Raw genomic sequence first — 26703 nt, forward strand, 5'->3', positions numbered from 1 at the left:
CTTTCCTTTCGGTATACTCCATATTCTGTGATAGTACATACATAGGTACACCGCATATGTCGAACGGGTCACCAGCTTTACTCTGTATACATGCAAACAAATATACTTTCACGTACACTTCGCTTTCAGTATAGTCCCAGAATTAAAATTAAAATACCTCAGTCCTCCGATTCTAACCAAGGTTTTTGGGAAGTATCCCTCGGTTCTGAGGCAAATTCTGGAACTAGAAATCCCCTCCTAAAAATTTCCAACTGGCACTCCCTCTGTTCCAATACTAGTTTCTCCAGTATTTGATTGAGACGTCCCTCACTCTACAATGGGTTATTAGTCGAACAGCCTTCTCTGCATCGAAAATGAAAAGTATGCAAGAAAACAAGAGCACCAAGAGGAATGCGGCGGCAGCTGTGTCCGAAAAGATGGTTTCTCTCAGTGACAATTAATTTACTATGTGACGTGGCACCTCAGGGATTTTTCTCTCATGGAAGCAATGGAACGGGATGTACTCGGCCTCCTAATGTCAAATGAGGCATTACATGACCTAGTAGTAGCGGCAACATGTCTGCTAATACAATAAAGGCCGGGAGGATGGTGTGCTGAACTTATGGCACTGGCGCGAAATTTGTATGGGCATCATCTTTCAGATTTACTAACAGGCCTACCAACTTTCGTTTGTGTAGCACAACTTCTTCCTGGTGCTGGGATTTCTTTCTTCTATTTTTTTTTTTTTTTCGTAGTCAGTGTGTTTCCGACAGGCCAGTTTTGGGCAGTATCTCGTAGTAACCAACCTTAACCGAACTCTGAATTTCACTGTCATAAGATAACTGATAGCTCTGTTAACACTGGTTACTCTGAAACTGCTATAAGCGATCTGGCGACAGATGACACTGCTCGAAACTAGTCAGTCTGGAATAATAAAAACAGCGGGTAACTCGGAAATAATTCCCATCATCAACGCTTCCACGATGCGTTAGAATGGTATTACGACTATCAGCGACGTTGAAATTTTACTCAAGGCTGGTAGGGAGAACATATTGGCAATAAAATCAACTGAATACGAGAGCCCCTCGGGTGGCTCGTAGCGACCGGGAAACAGGCGCCCATTCCGGCCACAGAAGCGGCGAATGTCAGTCACATGGAGCACGCTCTAATTGCAGCGTCAACTACTGCTGCTGACGATGACACGGGAATTACGAGGTACCGTCCTGTGAATGGCAGTGCGCGTAGCGAGAGCGCTGTCCCGCGTTACACATTCTCCTTGTTTTACTTAGCGGGACGCGGTTTTCGGCGTGCGCTGACGTTACGCGTCAGGCGGCATTGCCTTTACTGCCATCAACAACGTAGCTGGTACATCATTCGGTGTACCAGTGTACTAGAGACTAAGTCCCGTTGCCCATATCAATGGAAAATTACCGATCGCTTCCATGAGCTGGAGGTTAGGGCGAGGCCGCTCTGAGTATACTGTGTATGCGAACAAGGAGGAATCGAAAACTCCAGGACTATCGAAGGGCGCTTTGCTGCAGCCACTAGCTCCGCTTTGCATCATCATGGGGAGGAGATGCAGTCCTCGGTGTAACCCGCCCACGTCAAACAGGTGAAACAAATGACTTTCCTTGACGTAATAAAGGAAATGCAACGGGGTTGACTACTTGTTCTCCTTGCTACGCGCTTTATAAGCCAAGGACCCTGAGCGACCTGGCCTGAACAATGGGTAAATTTGGCCAAATGAATCTGTTGGCTCATGCTCACTATAAAAATGGACGATGTGTTTCTGATGCGAAACTGCCAAGTTGGCAACGCATCTCCATGTTTCCCCGCGGGGCACTGGCCTACGGTTCTGTTACTGCTGATCGTTGGTTAAATGTGCTACACTTTTCACGGTTCGTCGCCTTCAGACGAGTTTCTTTTTCTGCGACAATTCCTTATGACGGTGTGTAAAACTGGAGGTAGAGTCTTAGCAAGTTACTCAAAACAGTAGACAGTCTATAGCACTGTAGAAACAGACAGACTGTGGATACTACGAAGCTGCGTAGTCTCTACACTTTAACACATAAATTGCATTTGCTTTAACATTGTAACTGTTTACCGTCGATTTTAAGTTAAGTACCAGCCACGATAAATCCCATACTTATAGGTGGAGGAGCTGTGAGTATTCTGTTTACAGCTTGACATGGTTCTTCCAACTCTCTATCATCATTTACCTCAAGGGCAAAAGAGTTAACTTAGGCACTATATGTAATGTATTCGCAGTTGTGAATATGGACAAGCATCAGCTTTATAATGAAATGTCGACAGTAAAAATTTGTGCCTGGCCAGGACTCGAACCCGGATTTCCCGTTATACGCGAGCAGGCGGATTAACCAGTTTTGGCTATCCGTGCATGACTCGCGGCCAGACCCAAACTTCCATGTCTCTTCGTTCGTGCTTCACAACCTGCACTCGTACACGTTATGTAATTCCCGTACAGTGGGAGGACATCTTAATTCAAAGTCATTGCCTGGTATCGGGATATGAATACGATATTGCAGTGGCTGTATTGTTTAGAAATACGATGAAATGTTTCTTCGGACATGCATAAATAGTACTTCTTAAAATACAGTAACTGCAATATCATATTTATGTGTCGATACCAGGTAGCGACTTTCAGTTAGAATGTCGTCCCCCTGCACGGAAATCAGGTAATGCGTATGAGTGCATGTTGTGACGCACGAACGACGACGTGTGGAAGTCTGGGTCTGGCCGTGACTAGTGCACGGAGAGCCAATATTGGTTAAGACAACGGCTCGCGTATAACGGGAGATCTGGGTTCGAGTCCTGATCGAGTACAAATTTTCATTGTCCTCTTTCACTTATACAGCTGGTAGTTGCCCATATTCGCAACTGCGAATACATTTCGTGTATTTCATAACGGCTGTAGTTGCCACACTGCCTATTCCTTCGGACATGCATGCATGTCAGAAAGAACATTGCGTAGTACTTCTTAACAACACAGGCACTGCAATATTGTACCTTCGCCACGATTGAAGTAATTTCTAGATCCGTCCATAACTCTTTATCCACGATTATATGTTGAGTTCTCCCTTCTAGGAAAAACGCGATTCAGGACAAATTTCACTCCATATGATACCGAAGAAATCACGAGTCTTTAATAAATTGTGGAAATAAATTTTGTATTTTTACGCCGTAGTTTCCTCCTAACACCTCTTGAATCAAATGCACGTCAAGAAAGTTTATTAAACTTTGCACTAAGCGCCATTCTGCTCCTCGTCTAAGGTAACTACAGAAGACAGATTTTAGACGAATTGTCGCAGCGTCCATAACAGTCAAGGCTTATCCACATGAATGTCAAACACAATGACATGTAGAGTTCTTGTGTTATTAAAATAGTGTGCTGGACCAGGATTCGATCCTGGACATCTAATTATGGTGGGCTTTTTACTATTTCGTGGTTGAAATATGCTATAACAAAAATGTCTTGACGATCAGGTACGATATCTTGGCCTTAACGTTATTAAATTAATGGAATATTAACTAAAAAAGAAGACGCAAATGCGCCAGAACACTATAAGAAAAGTGTCGGAGTATTCTATTGATGATCTGCACAAATCTGCTATTAGGCAGCTGTTTCTGCGTGCGAAACTGTCTGCAAGCACGTCCACTCTTTCCTTTTCACATGTGGTTGGACTTAAAGTATGACAACGAAGCATTCATAAAAATGTTATTCTGTTAGATTTCATTTCAAAACATGCTATTTGCAAACGGCAGGATTAGTGACACTTTTGTTACGGAAAAAACGAAGATCAAGAGTACAAAAAGCTTGTGGGTTTAGTTAGACGAGACAAGGAGAAACATATTACAAGTTGAGTGAACGCTGGCTACACGATTGTGTACTACGTTGTTTTCAAATGAAAGTGACAGTTTCTAATTGTTCTATGTTCTGCTAGTTTGCCCTTCTTAATTTCAGTTTCGTACACAGTTAAATTAGAGTATCCGATACAAAAAGAAAAGTAAGAAGTCTTAGACTTTCACTACAGCTCATTTAGATAACTAGAAGTAAGCGTGGGATCGTGTTTGAAAAATATATGATGATTACTGAATGGCATGTACTACATTGACGGGACGATGAAAGTGTACGCATCGTATAATCAACTTTCTTTTATCCGTAGCGGTGAAGTACAACTTCAGGTATTAATTCACACATCAAAAAAAGTTTTGCTTCACCCCGGTTCCCAGAACTCCAGAAGATAGACGTTGACCGTGGATACTGTATCACTGACACACTCCCTTTGACTGTCCAGAGATGTCACTAAACCCACCGGCTGGCCGGAGTGGCCGTGCGGTTCCAGGCGCTACAGTCTAGAGCCGAGCGACCGCTACGGCCGCAGGTTCGAATCCTGTCTCGGGCATGGATGTGTGTGATGTCCTTAGGTTAGTTAGGTTTAATTAGTTCTGAGTTCTAGGCGACTGATGACCTCAGAAGTTCAGTCGCATAGTGCTCAGAGCCATTTTTTAACTAATTCCGCCCAAAGATGTAAACAACCATACATGAGCAGCGCCTATTAGACGGAGAGGGTCCGAAGGCCTATCAATTTCAGTCATTCCAGCAGGAACGAGCTACACACCTCGTGTTGCCTGTAGTTCAACCATGCCTAGACGTTCAATACCGCGGTTCAATCGCGTCCGCATTGTTACTTTGTGTCAGGAAGGACTCTCCAACAATGGAAATGTCCAGGCGTCTCGGAGTGAACCAAAGCGGTGTTATTCGGACATGGAGGAGATACAGAGAGATCTGTCGATGTCATACCTCGCTCAGGCCCAAGGGCTATTACTGCAGTGGATGACCGCTACCTACGGATTATGGCTCGGAGGAATCCTGACAGCAACGCCACCATGTTGAATAACGCTTTTTGTGTGGGCCACAGGACGTCGTGTTACGACTCAAACTGTGCGCAATGGCTTCATGATTCGCAACTTCACTCCCGACCTCCATGGCGAGGTCCACCTTTGCAGCCGCGACACCATGCAGCGGGGTACAGATGGGCCCAACGACACGCGAAATGGACCGCTCGGGATTGGTATCACGTTCTCTTCACCGATGAGTGTCGCACATGTCTTCAACAAGACAATCGTCGGAGACGTGTTTGGAGGCAACCCGGTCAGGCTAAACGCCTTAGACATATGTCCAGCGATGGCGGCAAGATGGAGGTTCCCTGCTGTTTTGGGGTGGCATTATGTGGGGCCGACGGACACCGCTGGTGGTCATGGAAGGCGCCGTATCGGCTGTACGATACGTGAATGCCATTCTCCCAGCGATAGTGCTACCATATCGGCAGCATATTGGAGAGGCATTCGTCTTCATGGACGACAATTCGCGCCCGCATCGTGCACATCTTATGAATGACTTCCTTCTGGATAACGACATCGCTCGACTAGAGTGGCCAGACTGTTCTCCAGACATGAACCCGATCGAATATGCTTGGGACGAATTAAAAAGGGCTGTTTACGGACGATGTGACCCACCAACCACTCTGAGGGATCTACGCCGAATCGCCACCAGGAGTGGGACAATCTGGACCAACAGTGCCTTGATGAACTTGTGGATAGTATGCCACGGCGAATACTGGCATGCATCAATGCAAGAGGACCTGCTACTGAGTATTAGAGGTACCGGTGTGTGCGGCAATCTAGACTACTACCTCTGAAGGTCTCGCTGCATGGTGGTACAACATGCACTGTGTGGTTTTCGTGAGCAATAAAAAGGGCGGAAATGATGTTTATGTTGATCTCTATCCCAATTTTCTGTACAGGTTCCGGAACTCTCGGAGCCGAGGTTATGCAAAACTTTTTTTCATGTGTGTATATGCTGTTAATATATGTCATCGCAACAATTTAATTTTCAATTACTATCCATAACTAGTTGCAACCCCTCATCAACAGATCCTCGGAAACGTGCGCTTTTTACTTATGCTTGAGTCATTTCAACAGCTTGTGCTCAGAAACGTCCTAAGGCGTGAAAATAGAGAGTAAACGTAAGTATGGATGAAGGTTTTAGCGAAAAAAACGCCTATTAATGGTATATACGCTTGAGAGCTCTTGTTTAAGTGCTTGAAAAGGCGAGTAAACATCAGTCCTGGTGAAAATTTCAAATATGTGATTAATTTCGAGAACACACAATAAATATTTGAGACCTAACGAAGCATAGTTCTCCTGTCAATCCATCGCTAAGTAGTTCACATTTATTTCTTGACACGTTTCAGATACCTATAGAGAGTACTTGATTTCGTTAATCTTGTTGTTGTTGTGGTCTTCAGTCCAGAGACTGGTTTGATGCAGCCCTCCATGCTACTCTATCCTGTGCAAGCTCCTTCACCTCCCAATATCTACTGCAACCTACACCCTTCTGAATCTGCTTAGTGTGTTCATTTCTTGCTCTCCATCTACGATTTTTACCCTCCACGCTGCCCTCCAATACCAAATTGGTGATCGCTTGATGTCTCAGAATATGCCTTTAATGCTTGCTCAATATACAGATTGAATAACATCGGGAATAGGCTACAACCCTGTCTCACTCCATTCCCAATCACTGCTTCCCTTTCATGCCCCTCGACTCTTATTAGTGCCTTCTTGTTGTTATAGAAATTGTAAATAGCCTTTCGCTCCCTGTATTTTACCCCTGCCACCTTCAGAATTTGAAAGAGAGTATTCCAGTCAACATTGTCAAAAGCTTTCCCTAAGTCTACAAATGCTAGAAACGTAGGTTTGCCTTTCCTTAATCTATTTTCTAAGATAAGTCGTAGGGTCAGTATTGCCTCACGTGTTCCAACATTTCTACAGAATTCAAACTGATCTGCCCCGAGGTCGGCTTCTACCAGTTTTTCCATTCGCCTGTAAAGAATTCGTGTTAGTATTTTGCAGCGTGGTTTATTAAACAGATATTTCGGTAATTTTCACATCTGTCAACGCCTGCTTTCTTTGGGATTGGAATTGTTATATTCTTCTTGAAGTCTGATGTTAACCTAAAATGGAATAATATAAAAATAATGAATTTTACACTGTAATCATTTCAAATTAATGTAGTAGCTTCATTCAACCCTTTCCCTGGCTTAATAACTCATTTCAGGTAGAGATCTTCAATATTTTCTGGCGCAGTACTTTAACGGGAGGCATAACATTAAGAAACGATCAGTTTTGGCACTTTATAATATCTCTCCAAATTTAATGTGAATAAAATATTTTCATTGGAGGCGAGGATAGACACAATAACATCATGAACATACGCTATTCTCGAAACATTTCTGAAGAAAATTCCATGGTTATTATAACTACGTTGTTGTCAGCGAAGAGTACCATAAAACATAAAAATATGCCTATTATATTTTAAAGTGTCAATATATATAGGTAGTGTATTCCTTCAGTTACCAGTGGAAGACCAGTATTCAAATGAAATTTCAAATGAAATGCTAACATTACAATAGTGACTGTTTTACTTAATTTCTCTAAGTAATATTAGCGCTTTTTTCAGTATACCAGCCCAGGAGTCGTATGCCATATATTCCTGATGACTGGATATTAAGGCCCCCAATATTTTATCAAGTCAGTGTATTGTTTAACTTGTGCCATTGGTTGTTTTCCTACAGTTCGTTATACATTCACAGTAATCGCAACCCAAGAGAGATCTTGCAGACATGCAAGATATAATGTACACCTTCGGTGATATTTTCTCAGTATATGGGCGATAGAGAGATAGAAACAGTCACACAGACTAAAACGGTAATTTCATAGTGGATGTACGGCAGCCATGTCACAAAGAACGAAGTGAACTGCAGTAGTGTCTGTCACTTACGTCTTTTAATACTCTCAAAAAGGCTCTTTGGCAATAAACCGTCGTGACGGCACACTGTGACCGTCATCACAACCATGGTTGTGTGCTAAATATCGGCATTACTAAATAGCGAAACTGTTCGTGGTTCATGGTTCATGATTGCAGCTGCAGGTTGCTTTCTAACTACTTCCAAGGCCAAAAAAAATCATTTTCAGTGTTTCATGTAATTATTAACAGGACTTAAAAATTAAAACTGCTTTCATAATCGGCTAATTGAGACGTATAAACTTACGTTAAAGGTTTAGCAGGGTAAGACAAGTGTTACGGTTAGAAACTGTGTACATTCGTATGTCTTGAGGCATCGTAGCTCATTGCGCGCAAATTACCCACACTTTATTCATCCAGCATTTGAGAAAGATAGTACTTAGCGACTTCCAACAAACTTTAACATAATTTCAAATCTTCATAAAACGTTTTCTCGATGACACCTCCTCACAAAATATTTCATGCAGTAAAACTTCAACATTAGGCATGACGCTTTAATTTATTACTTCTGATCTGTTACCAACACGTTTTTCAGATAATATCCACACATACCATTGAATGTATCTGCACAGTTATACCATTTTACCACAGCAGTTCAGGAAATACGACATCATAGACATTCATGTGCATGAAAAACTACCTCTTGCGTAAAATAGAGCGCAAGTTACTCAGGCTACATTTTCATCAAGTGTTTGACAATGAGGGCACTTAGAGGCTTTCAACAAACTTTAAACATAATTTCAGTCTTTTTCTAAACTTTTCTCGCTTGCGTGTTTGACGTCACATATCCAATACATTAACTCATTTATCAGGTAATCAGGCTTTTTATTTGTGATAGTTCGGTTCTTTAAATAACTGAGGGTTCACTAATATAGTTACAATTCTGAAATACTTATCATTTCTGGCTTATGTATCTATGGTCCAAGGCAGGGGCAGCCAAGATTTTGGTTGCACGCTTCCCCAACCGCCCCAGCACGCTACCTGAACGAGAAGAGTGGGAAGAGGGGGCAAAACTGCAAATGCGCCACATTTAAATAGCAGTGCAGTCGCACTGCGTACGACTTGGTTTTACATCTCACATTTCTCAACACCATGGATCACAAACAAAACAAATATTTAGTATTATTTAATTACTTCTAGTGCACTGAAGACACGTTATAATTTTTGAGTGGTACAAACTGTCCATATACGGACAGATGTAGACAATTTCACAGAGTTTCGCACTCAACTTGCCACATAATCGCGATTTATTTAGTGAGCGAAATAAGGTCTTTCACACAAATATGTCTATCAAATGGTTCAAATGGCTCTGAGCACTATGGGACTCAACTGCTGAGGTCATAAGTCCCCTAGAACTTAGAACTACTTAAACCTAACTAACCCAAGGACAACACACACATCCATGCCCGAGGCAGGATTCGAACCTGCGACCGTAGCGGTCGCGCGGTTCCAGACTGTAGCGCCAGAACCGCTCGGCCACCAGTGGCCGGCAAATATGTCTATCGAAATATTGTAGCACTTCTGCAACCTCGTCAAGGAGACTTGGAAACTCTCCCTGAAGAAAGCAATATAGATGCCTTGAACAGTTTTAAAGTAAAAACATTTTTCACTAAGACTGGAATTACGTTGCAGATCAATCAGTTACTTCAGCATATGTACAGGGACGCTTTCAGCTGGGACAGCAAACAGCTCGGAAACTGATGTAAGACTGACAGAGTCCTCCAAACCCTTATGAAACTATTCTGGTAATTCTTTCAAAGCCACTAAGAATTCTTCAAACCTCGCGTTGCATTTAACGTCAGTGAAATACTTATCATTTCTGGCTTATGTATCTATGGTCCAAGACAGGGGCAGCCAAGATTTTGGTTGCACGCTTCCCCAACCGCCCCAGCACGCTACCTGTCTTTTTCAAAATGTGTCCCTTCTATAACGCGATTTTGTTATTAAATACACCTGCATCAAATCAGAAAGAAATTATCCTGAAATGCCTTACTGTGGACTGTGTGCAGTCAAGCCCATTTAAAATGTGAAGTCTGCAATCCATCTGGATGTTTTATTGTCATTCCTTTACTCCTTTTTCCGTCATAAATTCAGGAATAGCCCGGCATGTCCCTTGACTTAATCGAACGTACTTTCCCGTAATATATGAAGTCTCCGTACTCTTCGTTCAGTTCCACTGAAAACAGTTGCAAGTGTCAATGGGATAATGCGTGCGACTTTAGAAATTTTGCTGGTCATGCGGCCAATTTGTTCACGTGCTCTAGGCATGCATGCTTAGCCGCAAAGTGCTTTTTATGTACAGAACAATGAATCCCCTCCATCGATCCTTGTAATTTTTTTCTTTCGTTGTCAACAACATCTCTAAATTCATTCTGCATGACGTTGCAACGTCATTTCATAGCAAATATGTGGAACCCGTCGCTTAAACGCATTGAGAATTCTCATCCCTTTTTCTGCCATTTCCATTCATTTTAAAAGATTATGACGATATATTGCCAAGACTCTGAAGAACTCTGAGAGGTGTGCCAACCGAAAAATGCCGCACCGTAATGCTAAATGATTTTCACGCTATTGCGGATACTTCTGAGATGGACCAAGCAATGCCGAGTGATAGGCAAGGTCTTGGCCCTCGTGAGGTCCAGACAAGCTGCACGCGTGAAGTTTGGCACGCCGTGGCCAGGCCTGATCTTTGATTTATGGCATTCTGGAAAACAACGGAAATCTAAGAGAGAGGGGGGGAGAGAGAACCATACTAGAGTTCATCTCTTGTCCACACAATCGTTTCTTCGCCAGTTTAGCAGCGTTATGAAACGTACTTTAACAACGGAGACGCTTAAAAACGACCGTACCTGCAGTAGATCAGAGTAGTTCATAGTTGAGTTGAACAGGACTTCATTCAGTTGTTATTCTGGGAGATATCCTCCGAGTTATAGCCTCATATGCAGTATAAGGAGCAAAGAATCTGAAAGTCTTAAATGTGTGTAGGCTTGCATGACCTGAATCAGTTGACATAAAACGTTTCTGGATTTGGTGCTGCGTCATATTGTAAAACAGCAATGACTGGATAAAACCGACGTTTCATCTGCCGGTAGCCCCAGAGGAAAATACCTGGCAGACTAGCACTGCAACTTATTGCACAGATGCTACCGCAGTCTCTTATCATTTAACATGATAGTTACAGAATTCAGCCAGAAGACACTGAACTTCTGTTTATTATATTTTCTGGAGCTGTATTATTTCTGCGTTAGACGTTATAGGACCTCTCGTTCGGCAGCATTGAATTTTCGGTTATAACTTACAGATAAATCGGAAGCCATTTTTCGCTTGCGTTACCTTTTTTTAATTGCAGTTCGAAATAGTTACATAATACTGACTGGTATTTTACAGCAACGCTTTTAATAATGATTAAAGATATCACTCGTGTAGGACATTGGCCTGTGAACATCTGTACAAACCATTTTACATGGCAGTATTGTAGAGACACGTGCTTTGCACTCCTGTCTTCCTCCCTTTACTGTAAACTTTCAAAAATGAAGCAGTCGCTTCTTGAATACGCGCTCTAGTCACCGTATGAGTCTCAACAGACGAAGTCCAATCCTGACACCAAAATAATATCCTTTTTTAACTCATTTTGTTCATTATTATTCGTTGTATTTGTTCTGGGCGGACGTCCCACGCCCCCCGTTCAATTTGATCGTTGATTCGTTCACTGGGCAGCGAATTCGCTGACCGAACACGCTGAGCTACCGTGGCGGCAATCCTTGGTATTACCAAATATCGACGCCGTGTTCTCCGTGAACTGGTACCGAGTAAAGTGATGTAGTGTTTGAGACACTCGATTGCATTTGGGAGGAAGGAGGTTCAAATCTCCGTCCTCCCATCCGGATTTGGGGTTACGTGGTTTCTCCAACTCGCCTAATACAAGTTCCTGGAAGGCACGCAACAACAGGTATGTTGTAGCGTTTAATCTGCGCACAGTCAGCTTTCGTGCGAAAGTCGTCGTTGGCTGGCGTTCGAGGAGTGTGGACGTTTGGTATTCGTGGATAGTTGTAGTTAATGGATTCTGGGACTGATATTCGAGACAGAAATTTCGCATTGGCGACGTCGGTAGAATGAACATTTATACACCGCTATTAAAAATAAAGTTTCGTTGTGAAAATACGAAAAGAAATCGTGTTACATTGTAGACCGTTTTGTTTGATGAATTTAGCATAATATATCGTTGAACAATAAATAATCACCTTTTATTGTAACTGTGTTTCAGTGTTATGAAATAAAACCTTTTAAGAACCGTATACCTACTAAGCCATTCAGACGAAAGAGAGTAATCTGAATAAAGACAACATTGACTTAACTATAGATAACGGTCAGTATTCGAAGCAGTAACCAGAGCCAGTTGTAAACTTGTATTGTGCAGTGTGACGAAGGAATATCGTAACGGACCAAGCAGGATGGGTGTGTAGCGAGAGTGGGCTTGTAGTACCTCCAGTTCAAGCTTGTACTCCACCCATAATGATCTACCCCTACATATACACTTCGCAAGCCACTGTACAGTGCATGGTAGAGTGTACTTCGAAGTTGTAGTGAAATGCAGGAAGACCTACAGAGGATAGACGCATGGTGCAGGGATGTCAATTGAGCCTCGACATAAACAAATGTAAACGTATTGCGAATACATAGACACAAATACCCTTTATTGTATGACTACACGATTGCAGAACAACCACTGGAAGCAATTACTTCCATAAAATATCTAGGAGTACGAGTACAAGGCGATTTGAAGAGCAACGACCACATAAAATTAATCGCAGGTGAGGCAAATCCCAGACTGAGATACAGTGGGAGGTTCCTCAGGAAGTTTAGTCCATCAATAAAGGAAGTAGCTTACAAAGCACACATTCGACCAACACTCAGATATTGCTAGAGCAGCACGTTTCGCTATAGGATCATTTAGTAAGCACGAAAGAGTCACGGAAATGCTCAGTCAGCTCCAACAACAGGCGCTGCAAGACTGGCGTTGTGTATCACAGCATGATCTGCTGTTTAAATTCCGGGAGTATAATTTCCTAGAATAGTCAACCAACATATTGTTAACTCCTACGTACACCTCGCGAAAAGACCGTGAAGATAAAACGAGAGACATTCGAGTCCACAAGGAGGCTTTTCAGCAATCTTTCTTCCCGCGAACTGGACGCGATTGGAACAGGAAAAGGATGAAGTGACAATAGTAAAAGTACCCTCCACCAAACATCATAAGGTGGCGTGCAGAGTATAGTGGTAGATGTAGAGGTAGATGTATTTTGCCCTCACGACCCTTGAGCGAAATGAAAATTGAAGGCAAATTGGTTCAAATGGCTCTGAGCACTATGGGACTTAACATCTGAGGTCACCAGTCCCCTAGAACTTAGAACTATTTAAACCTAACTAACCTAAGGACATCACACACATCCATGCCCGAGGCAGGATTCGAACCTGCGACCGTAGCGGTCACTCGTTTCCAGACTGAAGCGCCTAGAACCGCTTGGCCACCGCGGCCGGCAATTGGAGGCACTAGAATATTTCTGCAATCTATCCTGAATGACCTTCTTAAGTTTTTCATCATGATACACGGTCGCCTTCTCCCCCTTTTCCCCTCCCCCTCCACTCCCCAAAAATTCTCATCTGAGCTCATGAAGCACTTCCTCAGCAGAGTGGTCGATCAGACTGGTTACAAATCTAGTATCACGTTCTGAATACCTTCGGCGCTTTCCTTTATGTATACATTAGTGTTGGTCGTGTCAAGTATTGTTACCAGGCCCAGTAGCGTATGTGATCACTGCAAAGGACACGGAGATAACGCGTACTCGCGTGAGACAGCGTTTATCAGCTCCTCGCAGAGCTTGAAAGATACCTCATTCCACGTCTTCATTTGGCCGATGGTCGATTCGTACAACATCTAGATAATTTAGAAGTGACCGTGGCGCGATTTTGGACTACAGTGAGGTACACAGATTCGTCGGTAGGGTTGTGGTCGCCCATGTCTGATCACCACAATGGAGGATCGCCATACTGTGCACAAAGAACATAGTTAAACCGTTCACATCTACGCCTACCATCCGAGAACAAGCAGTCGACTCTCTATAACATTCGCTGTCATTGCGCACCATTGGTCGGAAACTACACCATGTGCTCAAAACACAGTATATACAGTTCCACACAGTAAATAGAATGACACCATTAATAAATATAGGCTTCGAACAGAAATCGGTAGCTAAGGTAGAATATTCAAAATTTTTAGGTATATGCATTGATGAGGGGTTGAACTGGAAAAAACACACTGAGGATCCACTGAAACGTTTGAGTTCAACTACTTATGCTATAGGGTCATTGCAAATTTTGGCGATATACATCTCAGTAAATTAGACAACCAAGCCTGTTTTCATTCTATGCTTTCGTATGGCATCATATTCTGGGGTAACTCGTCATTGAGTAAAAGAGTATTCATTGCACAAAAGCGTGTAATCGGAATAATTGCTGGAGCTCATCCAAGATCATCCTGCTGACACTTATTTAAAGAGCTAGAGATCTTCACTGTAGCCTCTCAATATAAGGATTCACTTATGAAATTTGTTATTAACAGTCCGAACGAATTCAAAAGTAAAAGCAGTTATACGGCTACAAGACTAGTAGAAAGGATGATCTTCACTACTCAAGGTTAAATCTAACTTTGGCTCAGAAGGGGGTACATTATACTGCCACAATATTCTTTGGTCACTTTCCTAATAGCATCAAAAGTCGGACAGATAGCCATATAGCATTTAAAAGGAAATTAAAAGAATTTCTTAATGGCAACTCCTTCTAGTCATTAGATGAATTTTTGGATATAGTAAGCGAGAGGTGAGAGAACTTGGATTTCGTGGTATACCGGCTGCTCGTAAGCCACACATCACGCCGGTAAATGCCAAACGACGCCTGGCTTGGTCTAACGAGCGTAAGCATTGGACGATTGAACAGTGGTAAAACATCGTGTGGAGTAACGAATCACAGCACACAATGTGGCGATCCGATGGCAGGGTTTCGGTATAGCGAATGCCCGGTAGATGTCACCTGCCAGCGTGTGTAGTGCCAACAGTAAAATTCGGAGGCGGTGGTGTTATGGTGTGGTCGTGTATTTCATGGAGGTGGCTTACACCCTTTGTTGTTTAGCGTGCCACTATCATAGCACGGGCCTAAATTGATGTTTTAAGCACCTACTTGCTTCCCACGTCGAAGAGCAATTCGGGGAATAACGACTGCATCTTTCAACACGATCGAACACGTGTTCATAATGCACGGGCTGTGGAGGGGGAAGGGTTTTTTACACGAAAATATCATCCCTATAATGGACTGGCCTGCAAAGTATCCTGACCTGAATCGTATAGAACACCTTTGCATGTTTTGGAACACCGACATCGTGCCAGGACTCACCGACCGACATCAATACCTCTCCCCAGTGCAGCACTCCGTGAAGAATGAGCTGCCATTCCCCAAGAAACCTTCCAGCACCTGATTGAACGTATGCCTGTGAGAGTGGAAGCTTTCATCAAGGCTAGGGATGGGAGAACACCATATTGATTACCGTGGAGGGTGCCACGAACTTGTAAGTCATTTTCAACCAGGTATCCGAATACATTTGATTACATAGTGTAACATCAGCTTGACCAAGCCTAAGGGCCCGGGTTCGATTCCCGGCTGGGTCGGAGATTTTCTCCGCTCAGGGACTGGGTGTTGTGTTGTCTCATCATCATCATTTCATCCCCATCGACGAGCAAGTCGCCGAAGTGGCGTCAAATCGAAGGACTTGCACCCGGCGAACGGTCTACCCGACGGGAGGCCCTAGGCACACGACATTTTTAATCAGCTTGACCATGAAATTACCAATCCGTGCGTAGGTTGTCGTCCACACTAAGAAAGAGAGTGTCACTTATTACTTGAGAGTATCACTCATCACTTTCAGACGATGCACCAGCCTCATTACTAAAGAGACTGCTGCTCACACCATCCAACGGTTGGATTACGTTCACGCTAATAATAATAAGTGATCTTATCACACTTTCCTAGGGCAATCATGACACTACCTCTATCTCTGATGAAAATCACAGTCCAGGATAACGTACTGACTTCTGTTACTCAAAATGTCGTCGAGCCAAGCGCGTTTCTCCTCTGCTTGCTTGTTGGCTATAGTGTGGTAAAGTGCCGAAGGTTTCCCGGAAATTGGGAGCATGCAATCTGTCTACTGTACACCTCTACATATACATAGATACTCCGCAAGCCACCGTACGGTGCGTGGCAGAGGATACCATGTCTCACTACTAGTCATTTCCTTTTCTGTTCCACTCACAAACAGAGAGTAGCTAAACGGCTGTCTACATGCCTTCGTATGAGGCCTAATTTCTCATATCTTTGTGGTCCTTACACTTAATGTACGAATCGTTCGGCAGTCAGTTTCAAATGCCGCTTCTCCAAATTTTTTCAGTAGTGTTTCTCGAAAACAAAGTTGCCTTCCCTCCAGATACATCAATTTGAATTCCCGAAGCGTCTACGTTAACACTTACGTGTTGTTCGAACCTACGGGTAACAAATCTAGAAGCCCGCCTCTGAATTGCTTCAATGTCTTCCTTCAGTTCGATCTGGTACGGATCACAATCACTCTAACAGTACCCAAAAATATGTCACACCAGCTGCCTACACGCGGTATCCTTTTCAGGTGAAATCTTTTCTAAAATCCTCCCAGTAAACTGAAGTCGACCACTTGCCTTCTCTGTCACAGTTCTTACATGCTCGTTCCAATTCATATCGCTTTGCAACGTACGCCCAGATATTTAAATGACTTGATTGTGTAAAGTAAGACACCAGTAATACTGCATCCGAACGCAACAGGTTTGTTCTTCCTACTCTTCCGCATTAACCTACATTTTTCCACATTTACAGTTAGCTGCCATTCATCACACCAACTAGAAATTTGGTCTAAATCGTCTTGTATCTTCCTAGTCACTCAGCTTCGACACCTTACCGTACAGCACAGCATCAGCAGCAAACGACCGAAAATTGCCACCCACTCTGTCCTCCAAATCACTTATGTATGAAGAGAACAACAGCGGTCCTACCGCACTTCCCTGGGCCACTCTTAACGATACCCTTGTCTTTGATGAACACTCGTCGTCGAGGACAACATGATGGGTTCTATTACGTAAGAAATCCTAGAGCCACTCACATATCTGTGAACTTATTCCATATTCTCATACTTTCGTTAACAGCTGCAGTGGGGCACAGTGTCCAGTGCCTGCCGGAAATCTTGAAATACGGCATCCTCCTGTTGCCCTTCTTCCATATTTCGCAGTATATCATGTGAGAAAAGGGAAAGATGAGTTTAGCACAAGCGATGCTTCCTAAAACCATGCTGATTCGTGGACAAAAGCTTCTCAATTTCAAGTCTGTTAGTCTGCATCCCTGGTTCGTAGGGTATCCCATGCGATAGCGGCGATCTGCGTTTATCATGAACGCTAATTTCTAAATCCTTGATTGGCGACTCCATGGAGTGTCCTGTGCACCTTGACCAGATAATGGATATACTTGGAAGGAGAGACAGCATTGGTCGTATTTTTTTTGTTTTTTGTTTTTTTGTTTTATTAACCTTAAAATCGATTTTCGGTCATTTAGTGACCATCCTCAGTGCTGTAATATACAATTTGAATTGGTAGGCACTGGTATCAACAAGCTTAGAGCGATCACATAATTTTGCAGATACGTTCTTTTGCCCTTTTTGTATACGGGAGCAGCCTGTGCTTTTTCCCAGTCGTTACGGTCGCAGGTTCGAATCCTGCCTCGGGCATGGATATGTGTGATGTCCTTAGGTTAGTTAGTTTTAAGTAGTTCTAAGTTCTAGGGGACTGATGACCTCAGATGTTAAGTCCCATAGTGCTCAGAGCCATTTTAACCATTTTTTCCCAGTCGTGTGGGTGTATTCGCTGCGTTGAAGCCTCAGAATTATCACGAGGTAAGAAGCGATAAGAAGCGATGTCAACTTTTAATCTTCCTTCCTTTGAGTTTATGTGATCGCTCTAAGCTTGTTGACACCAGTGCCTACCAATTTAAATTGTATATTACAGCACTGAGGATGGTCAATAAGTGACCGAAAATCGATTTTGCGGTTAATAAAACAAAAAAATACGACCAATGCTGTCTCTCCTTCCAAGTATATTCTAAATCCTTGTTAATTTGTCGACAGAGGTTCTCCTCTCCCTAGGTTAGAACATTCTCTTCCTGCAGCAGACCAAAGAAGGATATTGGTCTATAATTTTGCATATACGTTCTTTTGCCTTTCTTGTATACGGGAACAGCCTGTGCTTTTTCCCAGTCGTGTGGGTGTATTCGCTGCATAGAAGACTCAGAATTATCACGAGGTAAGAAGCGATGTCAACTTTTAATCTTCCTTCCTTCTGTGTGTCTGTCAGCCCTAGAAGCTCAACTAGAGACGACCATTTAATATCGGGTACCTGAGTCTACATATTATTATATTAAGTAATCGTAACCGATCGCCGTATCATAAGAAATTACGAGACCTAATTTTCAGTACTTTTAGTTTATTATGTTTGTCATCTTTCGAAAGTATTTATTTCAGTACTGTGTGTGTAGCATTGTTTTTTGTGCCCGGATATAATTGGTTACAGCAGAATTCTGACATTAGTTACTTGCTGGAATAATAAGCGAGCAGCCTCACATTCACATAATAACCAATCATAAGATTCGTAAATTCTTTGAAATCATAAAGTAAGGAGTGTAACTCTTTGGTCAGAGTTGTTTATGTCAAATTGATGTTATAATATCTTAATTGTTTAGTGTTGTAATTATAATTTCAAATCTCATTATTTCGCGAAGCCGGCCGGTGTGGCCGAGGGGTTCTAGGCGCTACAGTATGGAACCGCGCGACCGCTACGGTCGCAGGTTCGAATCCTGCCTCGGGCATGGATGTGTGTAATGTCCTTAGGTTAGTTAGGTTTAAGTAATTCTAAGTTCTAGGAGACTGATGACCTCAGAAGTTAAGTCCCATAATGCTCAGAGCCATTTGAACTATTTTTTTATTCCACGAAACTGAAATATATATCTGTATATACTGCACAAAGTGTGGTGATGAATGTTACGCTGAAGATGATTCATGAAATGAGATTTATTGTGAAGTTGGCAACGTGTCAAACGTCCTTTTAGAAAGTCTAACGTGGTTTTATCCTGTCAGTGAAAAGCGCTTGCTTGCGGTCGATCATTTTATAACGTTTTATAACGTTTTCGTCCTGCGAACATTACATTAACGCAAAAGCATATCTGTTATATACTACCCAGTTTGACATATAGAACGTTTATTCATAGCCAGAGTTTACAAACAGAAAAAAAGCGTAACTCGCGCCAGTTTGTCGTTTCACGCGTCACAGAATGCCTGTCATTTTGAACCGCTGTTATCAACCTGTTACATGAGCCTCTTTTTGTACGCTGTAATTCAGCGAGAAAGCATATTAGTTTGTGACATATCTGTTAGCTGTGGCACGATACCTACAGATTACCACTGCAGGAGGTAACACAGATTTTTTTACTACACTCATTTTGTCAAGCATTCTTATCTTTCCTGTAAGATGACAGCAACGTAAGGATATTATTTATGATGAAAACTGTTCGAAGTCTAGGGGCTAAAACTGCGTGTCTCAGATATAAGAAACAAACGAAAAGAAAATGAGTTACTTCATGTGGTTTCTCAGATAACATAGTAGCGAAATCAGATTGACAACAACTGTTAACGAAGATATGAGCGGATAAAGTATCTAATTAGAGACCTTATAGGTACTGGTTAGTAGGAAAATGTAATATTCCTTCTCAGCTATGGATTAGGCATCGTGAGTGAAGAAGGAAGAAAAAGAAATAATCATAGGGAGACATATAACGAAGAGTATATATATAACTGTTACCTCATTACATGACGACATAGTGGGATTAGGTAGATATCTGCTACAAGCTGATTCAGACTCACCAGCTCCTGCCGAGGCAGTTGGATTAATAGTCATTCAAAAATATTTTTAGTCCATTGATGTAGAAACTTACAAGTTTATAACGGTATTACATATGCTAAATAAAATATTGTTTGCAGTACTTCTTTAATTCAGCATTTAAAACTGTACGTTTGTAAAGTGTTTGTATTTACCAAAACTACTGATGAAACATATTCCTATTTTGTTTCATTATACACGTAGCTAAACGTTACAAATGTGACTTAAACTTCAAATAGGATACCACAATCAGCCACGATTTATGCATGAAATCTTGCTTTATATCCAACTGATGATATATTATGTTGTTGTTGATGATAATGATGATCTTATTAACGTCGTGATAGTATTTATGGTGGTGATATCTGAAAACTTTGGTAGGAGGCATGACGATATTCCTTCAAAAATTATCTTCAAAAGACACATGTATGCAGACATTTAAATTCAGAGCAATTATACAGTTCAAGGATCACTTGCAAGTATTTTTATCGAATGTCATGAAATTATTTTCCCCAGCTTTCGAGTCACTTTAATATGCTCCTCATAAGATTTGTATTCGGGAATCTTCTCGTATCCTTTTAAGGACCTATAGATCAACATTAAGAGTTTTGGCGGTGCTGAAAATAACATTTACACAGGGTGTCTCAGGAAGAATGGTCAGTATTCAGTGATATGACAAGAACAATCATCCGACGCAAAACTGCCTAGTGAAATAGGCTCTAAAATGCGTACCTTAAGGATTGTGAGCACTCGTTCAGTAGAATAGATGTGGTTCACAGCAACGAAGATGAACAAGTGCTCATAGCTCTTCCGGTATGGACTTTAGAATCCATGTTTACTGAATGTTATTTTTCCTTCATTTGATCCGTATACCATCCATCGAAATATGGAAAGCAGAGACATTGCAGTAGCAGAAATTTTTTTCACAATGTCCACGATGAAGAAGTGCTCATTGCATTTTAGAGCCCACGCTCACTAGACTTCTATGCTTCGAATCACCGGTCCTGTCACACCCCTCAATATTGTTCACTTCTCCTGGGACACCCTGTATAGATTAAAAAATGCGATAGTTGTGACAATATCGATGCAAGTTAACAGGTGCATACTTTCGTAAATTCCATCCACAAATTACTCTTCTACATGCATTATGTTGTGCTTATTTTGGTAAATGTCGCCTGACATAAGCACTCTTCACGAAGAAACTCGAGGAATGTACTGCAATCCGTTCTCAAAAACATTTTTAAATACCCAACACACGAATGTAAACGTTGAGAGGATTGAAAAGTTCATTTAGGGGGAGGAACAAGATTTTTTAATGACCATAAATTTAGACATGAACTGCAGTTATTGTGATAATAACGACTCAAGATGACACGATGTCAAAATCGTAGCGTTCAGTTACGTATATAATGAAAAAAGGAATATTTAAATTAATTGTTTTGCTACTTAACTGTACTAAACTGGAACAATTTATAACTTTATCGATTGCAATTCTGAATGACCAATGTTTGCTTTACCGTATGTAATATTGTGTTATAAACGCGTAAGTTTAAACATGAGTGGATAAACAATATTTTTTACTAATAATCCAACTGCCTCGGCGAGAGCCATTGAAAGTCTGAATCAGCTTGTAGCAAACACTACCTGATTCCCCTATGTCATCGTACAGTGAGGTATCAGCTGCAGTTATTCTTCGTTACACGTCTAGCAATCATGATTTCTATATTTTTTCCACTCACGGTATGTAATACATAGCTCAGAAGCAATACTATATTTTCCTGCTTACCGGTACCTGTAACGTTTCACATTAGATATTTTATCCTCCAGTATCTTCGTTAAGAGTTGTTGTCAATCTGGTTTTGCTACTGCAGTATCAGAGGAACCATATGAAGTAGTTCATTTTCTTTTCGTTTGCTTTTTACACGTGATACACGCAATTTTATCCCCTAACGTTCGAACACTTTTCATCATAAATAATGTCCTTACTGTGCTGCCATTTTACATTTAAACATAAAAGCTTAAGAGGAATAATCATAATGGTTGAGAGAACGAGTGTAGCAAAGGATGTGTGTCACCTCCTGCAGTGGTGATCTATAGATATCCTGCCACACTTAACAGATACGTCACAAAGCAGTAATTCGCTTTCTCGTTGAATTACAGCGTACAAAAACAGGCACAACAAACTAGTTGATAAGAGCGTTTCAAAATGCCAGGTATTCTGTGACCCTTGAAACGAAGAACTGACACGAATTACGCTATTTTTCTAGTCATAAACTCTGGTCATGAACAAACGTTCTGTATGTGAAACTAAGTACCATATAACAGCTATACCTTCACGTTTAGTAAACTTCACAGGACCAAAGCTTTATAAAATGTTAGCAAACAAGTCCAAGTAAGCGATTTTCACTGACGGAATGAAACCGCGTTAGACTTTCTAAAAGGACATCTAACATGCAATTTCACAGTAAATATCATTTCAAGAACTATTTTTAATTATCAAGCGTAACATTCGTCCCGGCATTATGTGTAGCACATTCTGAAGTCAGTTTAAATTAAAACGTTAAAAGCGTAAGTGAACATTAAGTCTGTCTAAAAACCATTTATTTGGTACATAAATTTTTAGTTTTTTTTAGATGTTATGATCATGATTCATATCTCACGATGATAGTACATTAGAATAATTCCTGTAAATTGTGTTCACAGACGTGATGATACTACACAAGAGCCGCACATTGTTCACCAGCTGGTGTTTGTAAACAACCACCACTTGAGCGATTTGAAAGACTCACTTGTGGAAAAATATAAATCGCGAGTGGCTGCTGTTTCTGCTAGCATAATAGCTCATTATAGAGTGACCCGGAGTCCCGTATTATGCGGGATCGTTCCTTATTTAGCTTCAGTGTCCCGTTGTCCCGACAAAGGCATACGGGACGTATATTGCGTCGTTTTTCCCTAACCATCCCGCATATTTTGAAAAAGTGTGTGTTTAAATAAAATGTAGTATAATCAAATGGAGAACAAATGTGGACATGCCCAAAGAATAAAGAAATCAAACTGAGCGAAGTCTACGATTTTCAACTTCCTTGTCTCTCGATAACTGCTGCAGGAATTTGCAGCTCATTAGTAGCGTTTTTGCTAGCTATACTTTGCACTAATGCTGCTGCAAAATGGTTCAAATGGCTCTGAGCACTATGGGACTCAACTGCTGAGGTCATTAGTCCCCTAGAACTTAGAACTAGTTAAACCTAACTAACTTACGGACATCACAAACATCCATGCCCGAGGCAGGATTCGAACCTGCGACCGTAGCGGTCTTGCGGCTCCAGACTGCAGAGCCTTTAACCGCACGGCCACTTCGGCCGGCCAATGCTGCTGCAGAAAGAGTGGTCTCGTCATGCATGACTAACGAACTAACGAAAAAAAGAGGTTTAGTGTCGCAGCCGTTAAGGAAATTGTTATAACGAAGATTCATTTCCAGGATATTTCATGTGTTGATTTTTATAAAATCCCGTTTGAGAACATTAAACTCTTGAATGGCATACATTCTTCTGCAAAATATGACAAAAAAGAATTTTTAAGAAATATACACGGAGAAACTTACAGACCAATTGAGAGTGAAATTAAGTAACCTATAATCTTATAAACAGCCGACCAATTGCAATGGATAAAGAAATTCTTTACCTAGGTTTCGACAAATAAAAATTTGTCTTCTTCAGAAGGTAGCAATTTTACATTAGTAAGGACTAACGTACCATCACCATTTTTACAATTGTCGGCATAGATCCATGTGTCAAAAATAAAATATAGTCCTAGAATTAGGGTTTGTCACGTAAATATAAAATAGCTCACAATCGAGTCGGCAAGATCCATGAGCTCTTTTATATTTACGTGACAAAGCCTAATTCTAGGGCTATATTTTATTTTTGGCACATGGATCTATGCCGACAATTGTAAAAACGGCGATGGTGCATTAGTCCTTACTAATGTAAAATTGCTACCTTCTGAAGAAGACAAATTTATATTTGTCGAAACCTAGGTAAAGAATTCCTTTATCCATTGCAACTGGTGGGCTGTTTGTAATTTTATTACGTGAAACCGTTGCTGTTGTGCAGTTATGTTTAAAATATTAACCTATAATAATTTTCTGCCTTAGTTAAAGTCCTCGTTATGTTAAAGTAATATGTTTACGTGTGACATTAATAAAACGATATAATATTTACTCGCTCAGTAATGCAAGAGATTTTGATGCATTTTTATTGCGAATTTTAACAAAAGTGTACGATGGTCTGTGTAGTTGTCGCATAAACCAACTAGTTTAACACTAATCTACTATGGAGAGAGTATTAATAAAAGTGTCCACAAAATATCGATTCATTTCAACTTTTAATTTGTATTCCACATTATCATTTTAGAAATCCGATCACCCTACCTTATTAATACTACAGTTGCGATATCCACCAGAGTCCGGAAGAGATACTGTAAATTTAAAATTAGCGTTTTATTATTTTTCTTCAGCGAATATTCGAAGTTGCGGAGACGACGCGGGAAAAAAGAAGGTGGTGAGAGAGGCCGGCTTGCGCACCTGCTCTGTGGTGGGAAGCGGCGGGCTGGACGACCAGCAGCAGCAGCGCGAGCGGCAACAGCAGCGGCAGCGGACGCGCAAGGAGCAGCGGCGCGGAGCGTCGGCGAGCGGGCAGTGTGTTGGCGCCCATGTCGCAGCAGGCCGCATCTCTCGGCGGCTGTCCGCCGCGCGCCACACGCAACAGACAACTGCGGCGACGCCACGCCGAGCCGGAGCAGCCGGCGCCGACGCCGACGCCCCCCGCGGCGGCTGGCAGGCGCGCGCGCGCGCGCAAACCCCCTCCCGCGACACCACCTGCTCCCGTCAAGAGCTGCGCAGGTGATCCACGTAAATACAGACGAAGGAAACAGGCGCCGTGCGGGGACGACACCAGTTGTGGCTGAGTTGCGCGAAAAGATTGGTTTAATACGAGGGTGAGTCAAATGAAAACCTTATTTTTTTCTAAATAAAATAAAATAGACTTAGAGAAAACTTTTGACAATGTTGACTGGAATACTCTCCTTCAAATTCTGAAGGTTGCAGGGGTAAAATACAGGGAGCGAAAGGCTATTTACAATTTGTACAGAAACCAGTTGGCAGTTATAAGAGTCGAGGGACATGAAAGGGAAGCAGTGGTTGGGAAGGGAGTAAGACAGGGTTGTAGTCTCTCCCCGATGTTATTCAATCTGTATATTGAGCAAGCAGTGAAGGAAACAAAAGAAAACTTCGGAGTAGGTATTAAAATCCATGGAGAAGAAATAAAATCTTTGAGCGTAATTCTGTCAGAGACAGCAAAGGACTTGGAAGAGCAGTTGAACGGAATGGACAATGTCTCGAAAGGAGGATATAAGATGAACATCAACAAAAGCAAAACGAGGATAATGGAATGTAGTCGAATTAAGTCGGGTGATGTTGAGGGAATTAGATTAGGAAATGAGACACTTGAAGTAATAAAGGAGTTTTGCTATTTGGGGAGCAAAATAACTGATGATGGTCGAAGTAGAGAGGATATAAAATGCAGACTGGCAATGGCAAGGAAAGCGTTTCTGAAGAAGAGAAATTTGTTAACATCGAGTATTCATTTAAGTGTCAGAAAGTCATTTCTGAAAGTATTTGTACGGAGTGTAGCCATGTATGGAAGTGAAACATGGACGATAAATAGTTTGGACAAGAAGAGAATAGAAGCTTTTGAAATGTGGTGCTACAGAAGAATGCTGAAGATTAGATGGGTGGATCACATAACTAATGAGGAGGTATTGAATAGGATTGGAGAGAAGAGAAATTTGTGGCACAACTTGACTAGAAGAAGGGATCGGTTGGTAGGACATGTTCTGAGGCATCAGGGGATCACCAATTTAGTATTGGAGGACAGCGTGGAGGGTAAAACTCGTAGAGGGAGTCCGAGAGATGAATACACTAAGCAGATTCAGAAGGATGTAGGTTGCAGTAGGTACTGGGAGATGAAGAAACTTGCACAGGATAGAGTAGCATGGAGAGCTGCATCAAACCAGTCTCAGGACTGAAGACCACAACAACAACAATTATTTATTGTGCAGAAGTGGTACAAAGCTGTATCACTTTTCAGCATAAACTCCCCCACGCTCAATGCAAGTCCTCCAGCTCTTACAAAGTGCATAAATCCCTTTGGAAAAAAATTCTTTTGGTAGTCCGCGCAACCACTCATGCACGGCGTGGCGTACCTCTTCATCAGAACGGAACTTCTTTCCTCCCATTGCGTCTTTGATTGGTCCAAACATATGGAAATCACGTGGGGCAACGTCTGGTGAGTATGGTCAATGAGGAAGACACTCAAAATGCAGGTCTGTGAATGTTGCAACTGTTGTAAGGGCAGTATGGGGCCTTGCATTGTCATGTTGCAAAAGGACACCTGCTGACAGCAATCCACGTCGCTTTGATTTGATTGCACGCCGCAGATGATTTTTTTAGGAGATCTGTGTATGATGCACTGGTAACAGTGGTCCCTCTAGGCATGTAATGCTCCAAAATGACGTCTTTTTCGTCCCAAAAGAGAATCAGCATAATCTTCCCTGCTGATGGTTCTGTTCAAAACGTCTTTGGTTTTGGTGATGAGGAATGGCTCGCTCTCTTCGTTTCCGGTTGGTGGAAGTGAACCCAGGTTTCGTCCCCAGTAACGATTCTTGCAAGGAAGCCATCACCTTCTCGTTCAAAGCGCCGAAGAAGTTCTTCACAAGCATCAACACGTCGTT

General features: G+C 41.9%; 1 protein-coding gene across 1 annotated transcript in view; it reads right to left on the bottom strand.

The window, feature by feature from the left end:
• The window catches only part of LOC124595948 (lachesin-like), a 1154458-nt gene extending 1129832 nt beyond the window's left edge, over positions 1 to 24626 (bottom strand). Inside the window, exon 1 of the mRNA XM_047134873.1 lies at positions 24497 to 24626. Coding sequence (XP_046990829.1) covers positions 24497 to 24626 — 130 coding nt within the window. The remainder of the gene's footprint in view (positions 1 to 24496) is intronic.
• Between the last annotated feature and the right edge of the window lie 2077 nt (positions 24627 to 26703).

This window comes from Schistocerca americana, chromosome 1 (assembly GCF_021461395.2).
Source record: "Schistocerca americana isolate TAMUIC-IGC-003095 chromosome 1, iqSchAmer2.1, whole genome shotgun sequence".
Taxonomy (NCBI): Eukaryota; Metazoa; Arthropoda; class Insecta; order Orthoptera; family Acrididae; genus Schistocerca; species Schistocerca americana.